The sequence below is a fragment of the Rissa tridactyla genome, chromosome 4 (assembly GCF_028500815.1).
Source record: "Rissa tridactyla isolate bRisTri1 chromosome 4, bRisTri1.patW.cur.20221130, whole genome shotgun sequence".
Taxonomy (NCBI): Eukaryota; Metazoa; Chordata; class Aves; order Charadriiformes; family Laridae; genus Rissa; species Rissa tridactyla.
The window spans coordinates 84,081,578-84,097,918 of NC_071469.1; the positions used below are offsets into that span (position 1 = coordinate 84,081,578).

Genomic DNA, 16,341 nt, shown 5'->3' on the forward strand with positions numbered 1-16,341 from the left:
AAGGCACAGTTAATATTTTTAAGCACTCTGTTCTTTTCAACCAGGCTGGTTATGGTTTGGTATAAATTCTTGCTGCATTAAGACTATGTCCTAGATTTTATTGACTACATTTGTGTCACCCACATGGTGAGGCACTGTCGAAATGCTTTGAGTTGGCCAGTCTTTGTGCCTTTTTTTCTTTTTTTCTTCAAGGAGGGCATGAATTGCTCATTTTGAATGAATTTTAAAAAATAATGAGAGTGAGAAAAATAGCATGTATGTGAAGAGCCTACAGAAGTGGGGTACATCTGTTTCAAAGCACAGAAGTGCAGACTGTGTCCCTAAAACAATTGTGGCATTTCTAACTATTTCCATTCTGACTGAGCAAAAGAAAAATTTGCCAAAATAGCCATTGTGTGAAAACCACCAGTAAGTTTCATTTCCAAATGGGAAGTCATTTGTACTTTGCAAAGACAGGGTGGCAGAGATGCAGAGCACAGGCCTGTTTGGAGGAGAAGGTGGCATCACACTGAAGTAGCAGCTTGTGAGTATTTGGCTTCTGCGAGTCACTGGAGGAAAGAGCATCTGCAAGGATGGGAGAGTGACCAGCTTAATGGAAAGGAAACTCACTGAGTATGAGGAAACCAGGAAGAAACTGGTTCTTGTGTTTTTTCCCCAGGCATCCACTTTTGGCCATCTTTGGAGAGAAGATACCAGCGCTGATGAACCTTCTGCCTGACAGACAGAGCTGCTCTTGCAGGACCACTGCATGCAGAAGGTAAATGTGACCAAACTCCCATCTATGCCAGGAAGCTGGAGACAAAGTGGCAGAGAGCTTCTGAAAGGTAGAATATATTTAAAAACCATCTTTCAATCCTATCAGAGCTCTGGCCATAGTTTCTGAATTACTGTGACTTAGCAAGAAAATTTGAGAAAATTCCCCAAACCAAGGTCCGCGTGCTTAAAGCTATGGAAATTCATAGCCCAGGCAAGTAGTTCACTGCTGGAACACTCCAAAAAATAATGGGAGTCTTTAAAGGAAGTGTTCCTCAACACTGACTGTCCTACATGGGAACTAGCCAGACTGGTTAAAGCTTAATTAAAAATTGCCAGAGTGGCTAAATTCTTCTAAGTGCAGCTGCAAAACGTTAGCTGTGGGCATATTTTAGACCTTAATTAGTAACACTTGCACTGGAGGACCAAAATCTTTCATGAATGCAGCTGCAATCAATTAATATCAGTTTGGCATTTCTGTAGGCAATACAAGGATCTCCTGAAAATTGTTAGTGCCCACCTAGATTAAAAAAATAAAATACTTACATGCAACAAACTACAAAATCAAAGATAACTACAAAATGTCTTTATTGAAAAAAGCAGATTATAGCATCTAAGGTTAAATGAAACTTCTGACTTTAATATTAAATAACTTAGGATGATAGCAAGTAGCTTCCTCTTTAGATAAATAAATCTACATTTCCCAATTTTTTCTTCAACAATCAAGGGAATCAAACACTGAAACACAAAACCACAAGTAGTTCTAAAGACTAAAAGACAGAAGCACATTGAAAGGTTTTACAAGGATATATATACAAAAATAGTTAAACTAATGTATATTTTCAGCATGTAAACTAGTTACATGATATACAAACTGGGAATTTATATATTTCCTACAAAATAAAAATCAACGTTGGTCCAAGTTCTTGGAAGAAAACTATATTCTTTTAAAGAAAATGAAAATATTTCTCAAATGAAAACTTAATTTAAGTCAAATTATATACTCTAGTTACGGCATTAGTTACAGGATGAATCACAAACTTTTAAACTTTTCTTGAAACACAAGAAAGCAGCTTTTGTCTCCTTTAGAGCTTTGGTTTACTTAACTACTCTGGAATTTCTGGTCTTAAAGAGCTCCTCTAACCATGTTTTTCTTTTGAAGCTCCACCTTACAAAATATATATACACACATGTGCACACAAGTGAAAGGAAAAGGAAAGAAACCCAAACAAACCCCCTTTGAAAGCTCAATTATCTGAGTGCATTCTTTTGTTTTGTTTTTCAAATTATTATTTTGGTCCCCTCTTTGGAACACCTCCTCCAGCGCAGGAGGGAGGGTGACTCGCCCACACCAGCTCTGTGCCGGAGGGACTTTGCACCAGTCCTCACCAAACTGGGAACGTGCAGGCCTGATGTGAACAAGTTGATATTGTTTTAACTTTTACACAAATAGTCTGAAAGTATAGCAAAGGCTTCTGAAGAACAGTCACATCATAAAATGAACTCTAGAAAGTTTACATCTGTGTTGAACTGATTTAACATAAGAATACTCCTTAAGAAACTCGTTAGAAGAAGCTTTCTCATTTACATAAGTCCACAGACAGAAGGTAAAAATGTGCAGAAACTTTCACTGGCACTGAGGAGTACAGCACATCATTATTTTAGATTTGCTTTTTTTTTTTTCTCTTTGATTGAAAAAAACCCAACAAAACCAAACCAAACCCTGGCAAATTTCACTTAAGCTCCAGTTTTTATACTAAATGCTGGAAAAGCAAAGCTGTGCTTCATTATACAGTAATGGAATGTACCTGCCTACAGAAAATACTGGAACAACAACTGCTGCTTTCTGGTTTTAAACAAATTGCTTACGCTATATTGAAATACTGGCTTTCACTAGTTTTGCTGTGATGATACTTAACACGTTGGAACTGTGTAGAACTACAAGAGTGACAAATTAACATGTAAAATGAAAGTAAATATTATTCTGTTCTACAGTATGATTGGTTTCAAAAAGAAAAGGTATGGTATGTACATGTTCAATATTGTGCTGTCCCTTGGAAAGTATGTTGGAGTGGAAACTTAAACTTGCCACTGGAAGAGGCAAGTGTATTTTAATGTGTGTTTTCTTAATTTGGGTTCCTTAATATATATTGTAAAGACAAGCAAGTAAAAAAAGCCTCAAAGCTAAATGTGGTCCAAAGCAGGTTCCTTGAATGGCAGAAGCAGTACATTGCAGCTGATGCTAAAAGTTTATCTTCCATGCTATCTTCCACGTTTGTACTAACCTTAGGGAACTGACCTAATCATACAATCCAATTTAAGACAGTTTTTTTCCCTTTTCTAGCATTTGCTGTTAGGGCAAGAGGCAGATGTATTTCCACTTCTTTCCGAGGCCGTGCTGGTGACTGTGGACACAGAGGTAATGTTTGCAAATGCAGACCAAGCGCGTGTGCACCCACGGTGGTGGCTTCTGCAGGCCAGGCCTCGCCAGTCACACTGTAGAAGCAGGGCACTAGTGCACTGTGATTCTTTCAAACCATGGCTATCACGTTCAATATGTTAATTATAAACTTGTATATATTTATTAGGAAATGACTTTTTAAAGGAGCATCTGACTTGCCAAGGAGCGTTCGGTAGGACAGGTTAATCTAGGCCAGTGGAAGTCTGGCAAAAGTTCGGGAAACATACCTTTTGTTCCTTCCTAACAGAAAAAAAACAGTTCACAGGAATTTTTCCTGCCCACCCCCCCTTCCCCCATAAGGAAATTCCAGACTATCAAGAAGTTCTGTTAAGAGAGTTAATTATTCCACTTAGGAATTAGTGTCCATTGCATGCTCTTTGTACTTTTCAAGAGCACCACAAATGGCTTTGAAAAAATCAGTGGAGCATAAGAAAGTAAACTGTAATGGTGCTGCCAAATAAGTCATTTCATCAGTCTGTGGTGCTGAATTTAACACGGGATCATTTCCAAATGGATCCGTCAGGTTCTTGACGTGTTGAGAACTGGAATGGACACGTCCCAATTTACACATGTGGAGAATCTGGTCTGGTATTTCCGCTTCCTCTGGAGCAGAAGAATTTTATTTTATTGCAATTTTGGATACAGTTAAAGACAGTAACGATGGATTTATTTAAAATATAAATTCAGGAAGGCTGGATCAATTCTCATGTGAATGCAAGGAATTTTTTAAACATACAGATGTGTGATTTGCATGTAAATCATCAACACATGGTAGAAAACAAACCATAAAAAAGATTCATCTAACTTCCTATATGGAAGACATATATTTCCCCAGAGCTCTGAGGTTACTGTAAAAGCTTATGCAAAATATGAGCCTGTGTACATTCTATGTACATCTAATACTTGTTATAAAATACCAATGTTTCAATGGTCTGACTCTCAATTATTTTGTACTTTGTTTTCCAATGAAGACAATCACCGTAATCAGTTCAAAAGTACATCTAGAAAAGAACACAGAGCTGAAAAGATAATACAAAAACAACTGTCCCCCTCTTTTTTTAATAATGTATCAACATACAATCATAAAGCAGTTGGTAACAAACAAGTCTTGTATAAAACAAGTAGTATAAAGACAAGTGTACCTTTGCATAGAAAGGGGCTGCTAACCCTATTAAACACAAAACAGGTTTAAAAGATGAATTCTTTAGTAAGTGCCAAATCATCAAGTTGATACAAATGCATTTTGAAACCATGGCTACACTTGTACACGGCAAGCAATTACGGAGCTCTGTAACCTTCTTCAGCTATGCATGTGCTGCATGTGACAACCTTTTATATTTTTTCCTCTGTAACGTGGCTTTTATATGAGATGCTTGCCCTATTTCTTTAACAAGCTAAATGGTCTTTGGATGACTCTGGAACCTCATAGGCTGGAAAGCTGGCCCAGCGCTTCTGCACAGAATGCCATTATTTAACCCATGCTGAAAACTGTCATTGCTAAAAACACTTGTTTGCTTCCTGTTCACTACTTCTGGGAATCTAAGTTTTAAAAAATGTGCGACTGTATTCTCTAAGACCAGAATTCAACAAAACTAGCTAAAATGCTAGCATTTATCTTATCATGCTTGCTGCAATACGATAAGGTGCTAAGTTTTGGGAAGTAATTCTACACTCCTGACTTGGCTGAAATGTCCACTGAAGGGCAGTGAGTAGGGAGTGCAGAACAGCCCTTTGTACCATTGTTTTTAGAAATGCTGCCATTTACAGTTACAGTTTAGTGGTGAATTATTTGTTCAAGTAGACGGTGTCTCAGTGAGAATGTCTAGATAAAAGAACGCATATGCACAAGATCAGAAAAGGACCCCTCACCTCTGATTTAAAAAATAAATAGCTGGTTTAGATGGTTATTACTGGAATCTCATCTTTAAAGGAACAGGAAAGTAATTTTTAGATTTTTTTTTTTGTCTTCTCTTTTAAACGGCTTATTGGTAACGGAAATGTCTTTCAGAGTTCTGTGACATGCATTGGATAGCTTGGAGGTGGATGTGACGGCAGTTTAATATTAAGGCGCCTGATATGACAGCCGTGGCAGAGCAAGTGGCCCTCTAACGGGTAACAACGATGGCCTTCCTCATCATTGAGCTGCAAGCCACAATCCTAGAAGAAACACATATATCCCAGGTTAGTGAGTGATTCGGGTAGGTCACCTCACAACAATGCCGATCTGTCCTGCGTAACCCTGAGAGCTCCCTCCTGAGCCTCCAAAGTCAGCAACCTTAAGAGTTTTGGGGAGGTGGACCCTGACTATCCCGTATTAAGCAAACCGACATCACTGAAATCCAACAGGACAGTCTACAGTAGTACCCAGCATTTTTTTCCCCATTGTTTCCCATTCAGGTCTCTTCCTCATCTAATAAATGTTGATGCGAATGAGACAAAACCAGGCCAAGGACTGACCCTGACACACACAACCTGGAAGAGGTTAGAACAGATAATGAGCTAATTCTGCAACAAGGCAGCGAGCAAGAAATGGGGGAGCATTAGTAGAGAATGAAAAGTGGGGAAGAGGGGGAGATGAGACATGTTTTACTTCTGAAGCAGGGCTACACTTTCTCTAATTTGGAATGAAAAAAAAAAATTGAAGACTTCAAGGCCAATGGTCCATCTGTAGTGGAAACGTCAGTACCTCTGGGACCGGCACATAACTACAGGGACAACATGGGTGAGCAACAGCGGAGGAACAGAGATAAAAAGAAAAACAACAAACAATGATCCTGCCTGCTGACTATTACGTACACTGCAATAGAAATAATCCTGGTTTTCAGTTGTCATCATTATGATTTTGAGGACATTTGAAAGTCATGGCAGGTTTGTGGTTGGTTTTGATGTTCCAAGTATGTTAAATACTTAAAAATTGTTACTGTGAGCACTCCTGACAAACCAGAGATTCTGAGTACATACCTGCACACTTAACAGAAAGGAAAAAAAAACCTGAACAGGTTGGGCATATAGGTCTTTTTAGTATTGAAAACTGACGCAAAGTTTTTAATTGGACACAAAATAATGATTTTTCAGCTTTCATTAGTCAAGTTAAAATCCTCACATTTTTACAATGCTGAAATAAGAATGAAAAATGGGTTTTAAAGTAAGCTGTAAAGATGGAGTGTTAGTTTAGGGAGGCTTTAATCAAAGCTTCTGCCAAGGTAGTTTTCTGTGTGTTACTATCTGTTATTACATAATAAATCTATAGCCCATTATGTAACATTTAAAATTAAATTCCTCATTAGAATGTAACGATTTCAGATACCTTACAGATGGGCCAAGTGTTCATACCTCTTTCCCTCTCCAAAATTGTGTTCCCTTTCTGCAATGAGAAAGCCTGCCTTCTCAGTGGATGTCCGTTTTAGAACGCGGGTCTGTTGATCTGTAAACTGGTTTGAACTTCTCAGCAGAAGTAAAGTGGTTGCACAAGACAGAGATGACACCGAAAAGCAGCAAAGTTTCCAATCTGACTACTGACTTTGCATGGCCACCAGGTGATGATGGCATTAACAGCTGCGTAAGTCGTCACAGCTTTTACAAAAGTCTCCATGTGAATATCTCAAAATACTGGCAGTAACTTTTCCAGCAGTACTTGGGGACAGCAGTGACCCAGTGTGTACAGTTGGGGAGCCTGATCTGAGACCGACAGGCAGGGATCTACCCCCATTAACACATAGCTAACCGTCTGATTTCTGTACATAAATGCACTCTGCCATTCTGGGCAGATGTGGAGGCAGCTTGATTTGCCCCAAACTGGAAGGAGGATGGGGAAATGAATAACAAAACAGAACTGAAAATAAACCCCCATTGGGACATTCTAATATAAAGTCAATAGCCTGAGCGGGAAGGGGAGGGAGCTGTCATCTTAGGTGAAGCCTGCACAAAGCAATAGATGGGGGAAGAAGGAGGGAAGTATAGCTCTCCAAAATGCTGCGATTTCCTGTGCCAATTTCTCTTTAAAATTAGTAGAAAATAATGGAGTATCAGGTATCTCTGTTGGAAGGAGACAGCTGAGTGGATGGGGTTTTCCTTACACTTCAAGATGCCCTGAATTTTGTTATTTTCTCCCTCAATCGGAACTCTCTTTGTAAAATCTTTTTGTGCCAAAGTACATGGAAGATAGTACTGCTGCCTTTTTGCCTCTGGTGCTGACAGGTAGCACAGTTAGGATCTCTGTGGATATTTGTGTGTTATATCAGAGCGCCAAACCTACAGCAAAAGGGAAGTTTTGGGTTGATCCCAAATTAAAGAGTTTGTTTCCCTCCTCATGCTCCTGGTGCAGAGCTAGGACTGAACTCAGCTCTCCTCTCTGAAGCAAGAGCACTAATCCCACAACTTGATGTGCCCCATTAATTGTTTAAATGTTCCACACAAAAAGAAACTACTCCCAAAAAAATGTCAGGAAGTCAGTGGTATCCCTGTCTCTTTTCTAGTAAAGAATCACTATTCTTTCCACAGATCCCCTAGAAAAGCCTTCCAGTGTAGCAGGGAGGGTCCTTCCCTGCACAGGCAACGTGAATTCAGGGCTCCTCAGATCAGAGCCACACAAGCTGTATCCAGAAATCAGGAAACAGAGAACCGGCACCTACTCTTTCTTCTCTCCCTGTCTAGAAGTATTGAGAAAATTCAACCCAAACAACCAAACCCAGCTTTGGAAGTCGATATACTGGGGAAAAACCCCTAATGTGGTACTAGAGGTGGCAGCACCACTTGCAGCCCAGCCAGCACTCCAGGAGCCGTGGGGCAGAGCAAGCCCTACCTGCCCAGGCGTGCAAGAGCCAGCACGTGCACCCTGGGGTGCGAGTCGGGCACCCACCAAGTGGCTGCTCATTATTGGCAAAGCCTTGCCATGGGATGGGCCAGCAGAGACGCCTGATGCTCACCTCGCAGTGATAGCACTCCACGTGGTAGTCTTTGTCCATTGACACTACCCGAATGGTCTCCTCAGAGCCCTGTTGGGGAAGCAGAGAGAAGGTAAGAGTGAGCTTGTAAGCGCTGTTTTCTCGGTTTTCTTTCAGTGCCCAGCCTATCGCTTTGGAGAGCCGTTTCCCTGGGGTTCCCTTCTTCCTCCGCAGAGCTCTGTGACCGCTGAGGGGCTTGTCCCCTGGTGCACAGCACTGCACTGCTGGTTTTGCTCTTTAGCAGCAGCGTGGGTGTCTGACATTTCTAAGCTGTAGATGTCATTGGGGAAGTATAGCCAAATCTTCATCCTCAAGGGAAAAAATAGTCTTGAAATCAAATAATTTTCCAAGGGGACCCACGATCTGAATGAATTACCAGTCAAAAACTATGAGCCACTGATTGGGTAACTCTTCCTTGTAGACATCGTGGCCTGAGTTTTCCAGGACTTGTATTCCCCTCAAGCCATCTGCTGCGCAGCTATTTTGCACATGCATATGTCACTGTATGTACCCCACCAGGATTTACATACCAGTTCAGCAGGTAATTATGTGCCCAGGCCAAAATCTCCATGTGCGGGTGGATGCAGTGGGGTTGTGTAATTCCTGGCTGAGCCCCAGGCCCTGCAGAGCAGCCCATACCCTTCTTGTAACCTCACAGACTCTTTCCCTGATCCACTCTGAAGACAGAGCTCATTAAATGTGTTGCCTTGCATTGTTTCCAGTTCCAGGTGTGGTTAGAGCATCAGATATGACGTAGACTATGTCTGAGAGAAGCTGCGGGCAAGTTAATACCTGCACTGCAAGACTTGAACTAACCTAAGAAACCTCCATGGGAAAGAACGTGGCGTCTATCCTGCTAGCCATCAGATGAGTCAGCAGGACTGCTTTTTTTTTCTTTCTTTTTTTTTTTTGTTTTTTTTTTTTAAAAATCATTTTGTAAGACACAAACCCAGTAAAATCTACATAGGGGTTTTCTCCTCACATCTCATCACCAGGACAAGTAGTTCTGGCTCAGCCTTCTTAAGGTTTTTAATTACGTGAGACCTGGTCATTTAACAGAAATAATAATGACAGAGAGAGTAACGTGCAAAGTGATGGAGGTGGGCACGCTAAGAGGCTCTACCCACAGGCTTTACCAGGGCACAGCAGCTTATAGGATGCAGTCTCTGGCTCTATAAACACAGGAGAGGAAAAGGAGGGAGGTGCTGAGCCTCTTGCTTACAAATGAGCCGGTCAGTGACCTCAGCAACGGGAAATCGGAGGGCCCTGCACCCACCAGAGTGTGGGGGAGCACCGCTGCGGGCAGGCAGAAAAGGGATGTCTTCACGCAGAAGTCTTCTCATGCAAACTATACTGTCTGGACAGGCTGAGGCTGCAGGCAGGTGATCCATGAGCTTCCCTTTTAGCCAACTTTTCTGCTGCCTTTTCCACCCCTTGAAGCACTTTCATTACACTGCCACCCCAGGATGACAGACTGTGTGGCCTTTTCACAGGGTCAGGGTAACCCTCAGATGTCTTTTTGAGTTTGGGCATCTTAACAGATCCGCAGCAGAAATGCAAACATAGCAGACAAGGAAAATTGCTACTTGAGCTAATGGGAGATTCTAAAAATAAACAGGGCTTTACTTCTTGGGTTGTTCTTGGAGCCCTAGTCAGGGCTTTCAATTAAATGTGATTTATAACAGCATAATTAAGACCTGGAAAGCACCCTAAAGATACAAAGTACTATGCTGCATAAGTAGTATGACTATTACGACCTCTGGGAATGTTTGGGAGGGACACTACTGCCAAACTGTATTTAATTTAGTATCTGACATAGTGTAGATTCTGGAAGAGGGAGGAAAAGCATCTGATGTGTTTTTAGAAAGCGTTGATATGCCAACAGCTGTTTTCTCCAAAGAGTCAGCGCATGTTAAAACGTACCTGTGCTGGTAGGATTGGCTGGTTACAGGAAGCGCATTTTGGTGCAAAAACCCTAGGGTGCAAGAAGAAAGTGTTCAAATCACATTTAAAGCTTCTTCAAAAAGTAGAACCAAGAGACTTATTCTAACCATGCCTTATTCTTAGCAAAATGTAGATCCGCAGGATTTGAAACACCTCTGTTTGATGATATTCAGGGAAAAGGAGGTTTGGAGGAGGCTGACCTACCCCAGGTTTATTGCTTAGGTATTCCTCACCTCTAGGCATAGTGCATCCAGCCTCTTCCCACATATGCCCTTTCTCTTACCGTCCTTTACGCAGAAAGCCATTCATATTCTCCCAGAGACTCGCTGCTTTGACTGCAAAGCAGTTCCTGACTGGGGGACTGTCACCATCTGACGTCAGGAAAACACAACCACACTAAATAGGAGATGGGCTGGTTGTGGCTGGGATCCACTTAAAACAAATACATCAACTGATCTTACTATCCACAGCTGCATTTTACAATAAAGGCCGAGCCAACATTCACTCTCCCCTTGTAACACAGTCAACTCTGTACCAAGAGGGCTGAGTTCAGAGTGATTTACTCTTGCTGCATAAGCTGAGTTATTGGTTTACCGGAGGTAAGAGCATTCGCATTGCCTCTGAGTGCAAGCAAAAAGCAATCACTAAACCACAAAACTTTTTGTCAGCTGAGGCTAAAATCATTCTGACGCTAGCTGCTAATTACGTGTTTATTGTCCAGTCCAGGTTAACCTAACTTACACTTGCCAGTGTCATGCACTACCAGAACCTCAACTCTTAGAAACCACCTGGCCACTGTATGCCATGCTGGGCCACATAGTGACCTTTAATAGAACTTTAAAATACTTCACAAATGCAAGATGTGACAGTGGCACTTGAGGGACATCTAAGCGAACAGGAATGAGCCTTTTTATCTACTACAAAGGCTTATAACTATACCAATAATTTAACTGCTATAACTTTTGTAAGCATACTTACGTATGGTAGTCTTTGACACAGTAAATATTGTTCTCCACATCTACAGTGAAGGGGACTCCATCCAAACACTCGTTACACACCACGCAGCGGAAGCAGCCAGGATGGTACGACTTTCCAAGGGCCTGTAAGATCTTAAGAGGCAACAGCAAAATAAGCAGATGCGTGATTACAAGAGGTTCCCCCCCATATACTGCTGCGTCTCATTCTTAATAATGACAGTGAGAAAAGCACTTCAGGATGAAATTACCACTCCGCAGCTCTGTCAGCAAGGGGCCTTTTAAAACAATCAACTTGCTTATTTCAGTGGGTTTCAGTAGGCTCCCAATCAAGAGAGAGAACTGTGAAAATCAGGCTAATGCCCATCAGTCTTAGCTCTGCAGGGCCAATACTGCCAACAGAAATTAAAAACGGCTTCAGAGACCACTTCTTGGAAAATGTGCTGCAGCCAAATACAAGTTACTGGGATAGAGAGTTAATTCACAAAACTTAACAGGCTGTGACAGACACAATCCAAACCAGTCATTACTCAAACTTAAAAAGTAAAATAACAAAACAAGCAAATAAATAGGTGTCTCTCTATAAATTAAGGATCCTAATCCACCAGTTACTCACTGGCTATCACTCGGTCATAGAGGCCCATCAGTTTCTGTTAAAATTCCATCTGTATCCATGCTTTTCCCATGCTGACCTTTCCTCCTCATTTGAAAAGTTTCAAGGGAAGGCCTGACGCCGTCTCAGCTACACCACTACAGAACAGACCCCCTCCCTCCTGGCGTCCTCGTATGTAATGCTCGGTGTGGTGCTGGGACATCAAGGAGGATACACCAAGCCCACCAACGAGCCTCTGGGAAGAGTGAGACATGGCATCATCTTCAGGCAGCTCTCACAGGTCACAGCACCAACTGCATGCATTTCAGGTGTAAGAAATACCTTTGGAAGGTAATTTCAAAAAGTATCTGCTAGCAGCAGTGCTCAGCTTGGGGCTGCTCATAAGCTGGAGATGAAAAATCTCCACAGGCCAAGCTCTCATGGCCCTATAGATGATTCTATGAATAAAGATCAAATCAACAAGAAATAAGAAGTGGCGCATAGGAAAAATGCACAAAGTCAATTTAATTTAACCTTTTTTTCCCCCTACAGCAATCCATTCAGTGAGTGGCATCAGAATCCATGTGGTTTGCCAGCCTGCTCCTAGCCAGAAACAACTTGTCTCTGAGCCTTGGCTGGACACGGCACCACGACTGCGCAGCAACGCCGGCTGCAGCTGTGCTCCCCGAGAGGCGCACCAAGAACAGCCAGACAAGACGGATTCATTCCTGGAGCTCCCAGAGCCGATCCCTTCTGTCAGAGCACACTTGCTGATGGGACAACGGCGGAGAAGCACCTGCCAAGCTTCCAGCTACTGAGCTCCGCCAACAAGATACTATAGACTCTTGCCTGGGATTCTGCAATTAAGGGCCAGCTCAAAGCATCCACGTGGGACACCCCTCCCCCTCACAGCATGACACAACTCTAGAAATTTGCTCTTGGGCTAAAATGAACAATATCCTTGTCCAACCAGTGGTGCCAGGATAGGAGCCAGAATCCTCATTAGTGACGTCTCCGTTCCAGCTCCTACTGAACCTCTGTGTTTGCAATGCAGTAGCTACTTCTAATAGGCATACTGAGGTTCATGCACGTTTTAAAGTAAGAGAATAGATATAGTATGTGATCTGAACTTCTTCAATGCACAAGCCACTTCATTTTCTTTGGGAATTTCTGCTTAGGAAGACCAGACTAAACTCTTCCTACTTCCACCCACTGAAATGATGGCAGGAGTACCTGGCTCAGCCCATAGCCCTTTATTTTTTTTTATTATAAAAGTAACTCTGCCTGCTGTCTCCCTACAAATCCCAGTGGCAATAATGCATTGGAACTGACATGGAACAAGCGGCAGAAGGTAAATAAGTAAGTTACAGTGGGCAACAAACCGCAGGATAATCTCCCTCTCCGCTCTAGTCCAGATTCCATCCCCTTGACAGAGCTCTTGCTATTCTACTGTCTTATAGAGCACAGCCTCTGTTTTCCTTTACTGTGCTCTCATACACAGCTGTGCTGCATCTTCCCCCTTTAGTAGTAAAAATCTAATTTTTTAATTTTTTTTTTTTAAAACTGGCATGTGGCAGCCAGTGGGCTGCCTCCTGCGATCTCAGGTAGAAAAGCAGCCCAACTTACTGCACTTAATAGAGCACAGTGGTATTTTTGTTTGGTTACTGCCTTTAGGTTCAAAAATTACCTTGACAGTAGTGAAGACACAATGACAGTCTGATGGGGAAAAAGCCTGGTGTCTCACAGTGCGCTACCCAAAGTGGGTGAAACACAGAGCCATGCCGCGGTTAGGAGTGTAGGTCTCTTACCATTTCCATTATGAGGTGTCCACAAACAAAGCACTTGTCTGCTGTTTGCTGAAAACCTGAATACTGTTCAAATGACAAGAAAAGAAAGGATTATTAGTAGCCACTCCTCTAGCTGCAGAAATACCTTCTAAGTGAACACTGCACTATTTTCCAGCCTGTGCTGTGTGTATGATGGCAAACTGGCCAATAGGTTTGGGAGACAGTGCCTCGGAAACCTTCGCTCTGCTCGTGCAGCATGCTGAGACCCTGCTTGGCCTGAGCCACCGCAAGATTTCCATCGAGATTTCCAACGTAACGGTATTATTTTAAGGTTGATTTTTAATTTTTTAAGCCTACTTGGCAAGTGTGACTTCAGCATGCTGGAATTAGCTTCAATTCACTCTTTTGGTTGTTGTTGGGGAAGTAAATAACATCAGACTTACATCCCAATTCCCACTCAAATTAGTGACCAGGTGCACACTGACCTCAGTTTTTGGACCTGCACTTCACCCAGTGCTGTATGCAGGCTAGGGAAGTGAAGACAGGCCAAAGTCTGTCTTTAGCCCTGTGTTTAGAAGTATACAAAAAATATCAAGGTCATCAGGCCAGACAACTGACCTACCAAACAGCTTCCCTACAGGCAAGAACGCCAGCCGTGCGATTTTGAAACTGGTGTTCGCAGTGGCTGGACTTTACTCTCGCGCCCTGCAGCCCCACAGAAGCCAAGTGCTGCCTGTGCTCTCCACCCGGCCAGGGACAAGGGTGCCCATCAGTGGGACGGTATTGCACAGGGATGCTCATTTCAGCAGTTCAGGTTGTAGCAAAGCTCACCTGAAATGTATTTTAGTTGCACATGACAGAAGGGAATGGGGAGGATGAGTGTAAAGTGGACTCCTCTCCCAGAGCACAGGTTAACTGGCTCCGGCATCTAATGCATCCTCAGAGCCTCAGCCCAACAGAGCTCACGGCTTCCTCTCTCCCCACCTTGATTTAGTGGGGATTAACTGGCCCCTCATTTCAAAAGCCAGTGGTGCCCAGCCTAGAGCTGCCATATATTTTCCTTTTTATGGGTATGAGGGGATTACATGTTATTTCAGATCAATAGGTGGGAGACAAAATTATTGTTGCTATGCAACAAAGTGATCATGAAGGAAAAGACAGACACCTTGATGGGCCCAGAAAGTCAGTACATGATGCTATGGCAGTGGTCACAGCTCCAAATTCACCCCCCACTAAGGAACGCTGCTCATGCAATCTTAAGAAACTTTGAAACTTCCTCAAAAGAGACCAGGGTGCTGAGGACCAGATCCAGAGGCGGGCAGTCCTAGCTGGCTATTTCTGCCAGATACTGGTTTTTTGATTTTTCCTTCTTACTGACGCAGAAAAAGGTCTCACTGCTTGGGATGCTTCTTGGCTGCGCTGCATCTGAGTAACCATCTGGCCAGACTATTTCCTGAGGTTGCGAACTCGAGGGTTACTGGAAACAGGTGGGTAGGTCCTAGTGGCCCAGACAGTGGAGGATTAACAATAGCACAAACCCAGCTAATTCTAAAATCCTGCTGGAATGAATTTACCAGTACCATCTGGCTGTCATTTGATAAGGAATGCAAAGGAGCATTTACCCAGCTATTGATTAAGAGGGAACATTATTCCCCAGGAACAGAATGGAATAGTGGTCAGATTAATGTCATTTATTGCCAACGAGATTGTCATAAATTACACTGTTTGTCAGAAAGAAAGGTTTTGCTGACACAAAATCACTCTTTATATGACTAACCCTATTAAATTAAAACCATGATTTGTTTTTAACAAGAGAACTGTTATTTGTCAAACACATTCAGAACTGGATTACCCAATTAAGAAGACTTTGCAAAATGGCAGTAAGTCCAATAGCAGTGATAAAATATTCCATGGGCTCGGGGAGCTGTTCTTTCCCACCACACTCTTCTCTTTTCTGACCATAGTATCGATCCCAGAGACTTGGGAAACTGGAGACCTGATTCAGTGAGATCAGGGTTTTGGAGTCAGCTCTGCTTCTGTTTTACATCGATTTACAACTGTAAAGGAGTCACAGCCTGGGATCTCAGCAGCACATTTTCTACATGACGGCAGTACTGTGGACACTGCTGTTTAAAGGTAAACAATGAATGATTTTCTCTACATTTTTGTAGCTCACCTGCCATCTTCTGCTTTGCAGTGTTTGTTCCTAACTTGGAGAGTTCAAACAGGGCTGTTGTGATAAGTTTTCAAGTTTAGAAGCCGAGCTTACAAACCAAGTCTTAAAATACTAATTAAAATTGGCAACCTCTCTCTTTGAAGCACCTGATTATTATTAACCTTCACAAATCTTGTGTGTGCGCAACGTGAGAGAAGTCGTGATTTGCTCCTGACGGCAGACAATGCAGAATGGCCTCTTCGTTATCTCTCAGCACAGGCAAGCGCCTCCCCGAGGGTGGGCGCCCAGCGTGGCTGGGGGGAAGAAGCACTGGCCCCCAGAGCCTGCAAAGTACTTAACTGCAAGACGAGAGGCGGTTCTGCTCTACAGACTTGTACCCTCTTTTATTACTGACATAGTTGGAGGGGGAAAAAGGAGGCTTTGCGCGCACCAGCTCTCCCTCTCTATCTGGAGACATGAGAAACAGCTTGAGGTGACCAGTGAAGCAGTAGAGGCTGAGAGGCAAGACCCCACTGGAGAAGCCAAATCCCAGCTAGGCTTCCTGTACGCATGGGATTTTATACATACAGTGTCACTCGGGATGGAAGCGGTACCGGGCTCAGCTCTAGCCTTACTCTATAAGGGTTTCATATGTGCCAGTTTGTCTTTTTTAAAAATATTTTGCTGGCACAGCAGTCAGATGATGTAAATACAGGCCAATCTCAAACTAGA

General features: G+C 42.7%; 1 protein-coding gene across 3 annotated transcripts in view; it reads right to left on the minus strand.

The window, feature by feature from the left end:
- Nucleotides 1-1,324: 1,324 nt before the first annotated feature.
- WTIP (WT1 interacting protein) overlaps nucleotides 1,325-16,341 on the minus strand; it is an 84,284-nt gene continuing 69,267 nt past the window's right edge. Inside the window, exons 4-9 of one of the 3 annotated variants that reach the window (XR_008466019.1) lie at nucleotides 13,476-13,538; nucleotides 11,080-11,210; nucleotides 10,081-10,132; nucleotides 8,140-8,208; nucleotides 5,084-5,371; nucleotides 1,325-3,817 (exon numbers count right to left, since the gene is read on the minus strand). Coding sequence is in view for 2 of the 3 variants with exons in the window: in XM_054199162.1 (XP_054055137.1) it covers nucleotides 5,219-5,371; nucleotides 8,140-8,208; nucleotides 10,081-10,132; nucleotides 11,080-11,210; nucleotides 13,476-13,538 (468 nt within the window). In the remaining variant the exon portion in view is untranslated. Of the gene's footprint in view, nucleotides 5,372-8,139; nucleotides 8,209-10,080; nucleotides 10,133-11,079; nucleotides 11,211-13,475; nucleotides 13,539-16,341 lie in introns of all 3 variants that reach the window. The other 2 variants (XM_054199162.1, XM_054199164.1) reach the window with 2 other exon arrangements.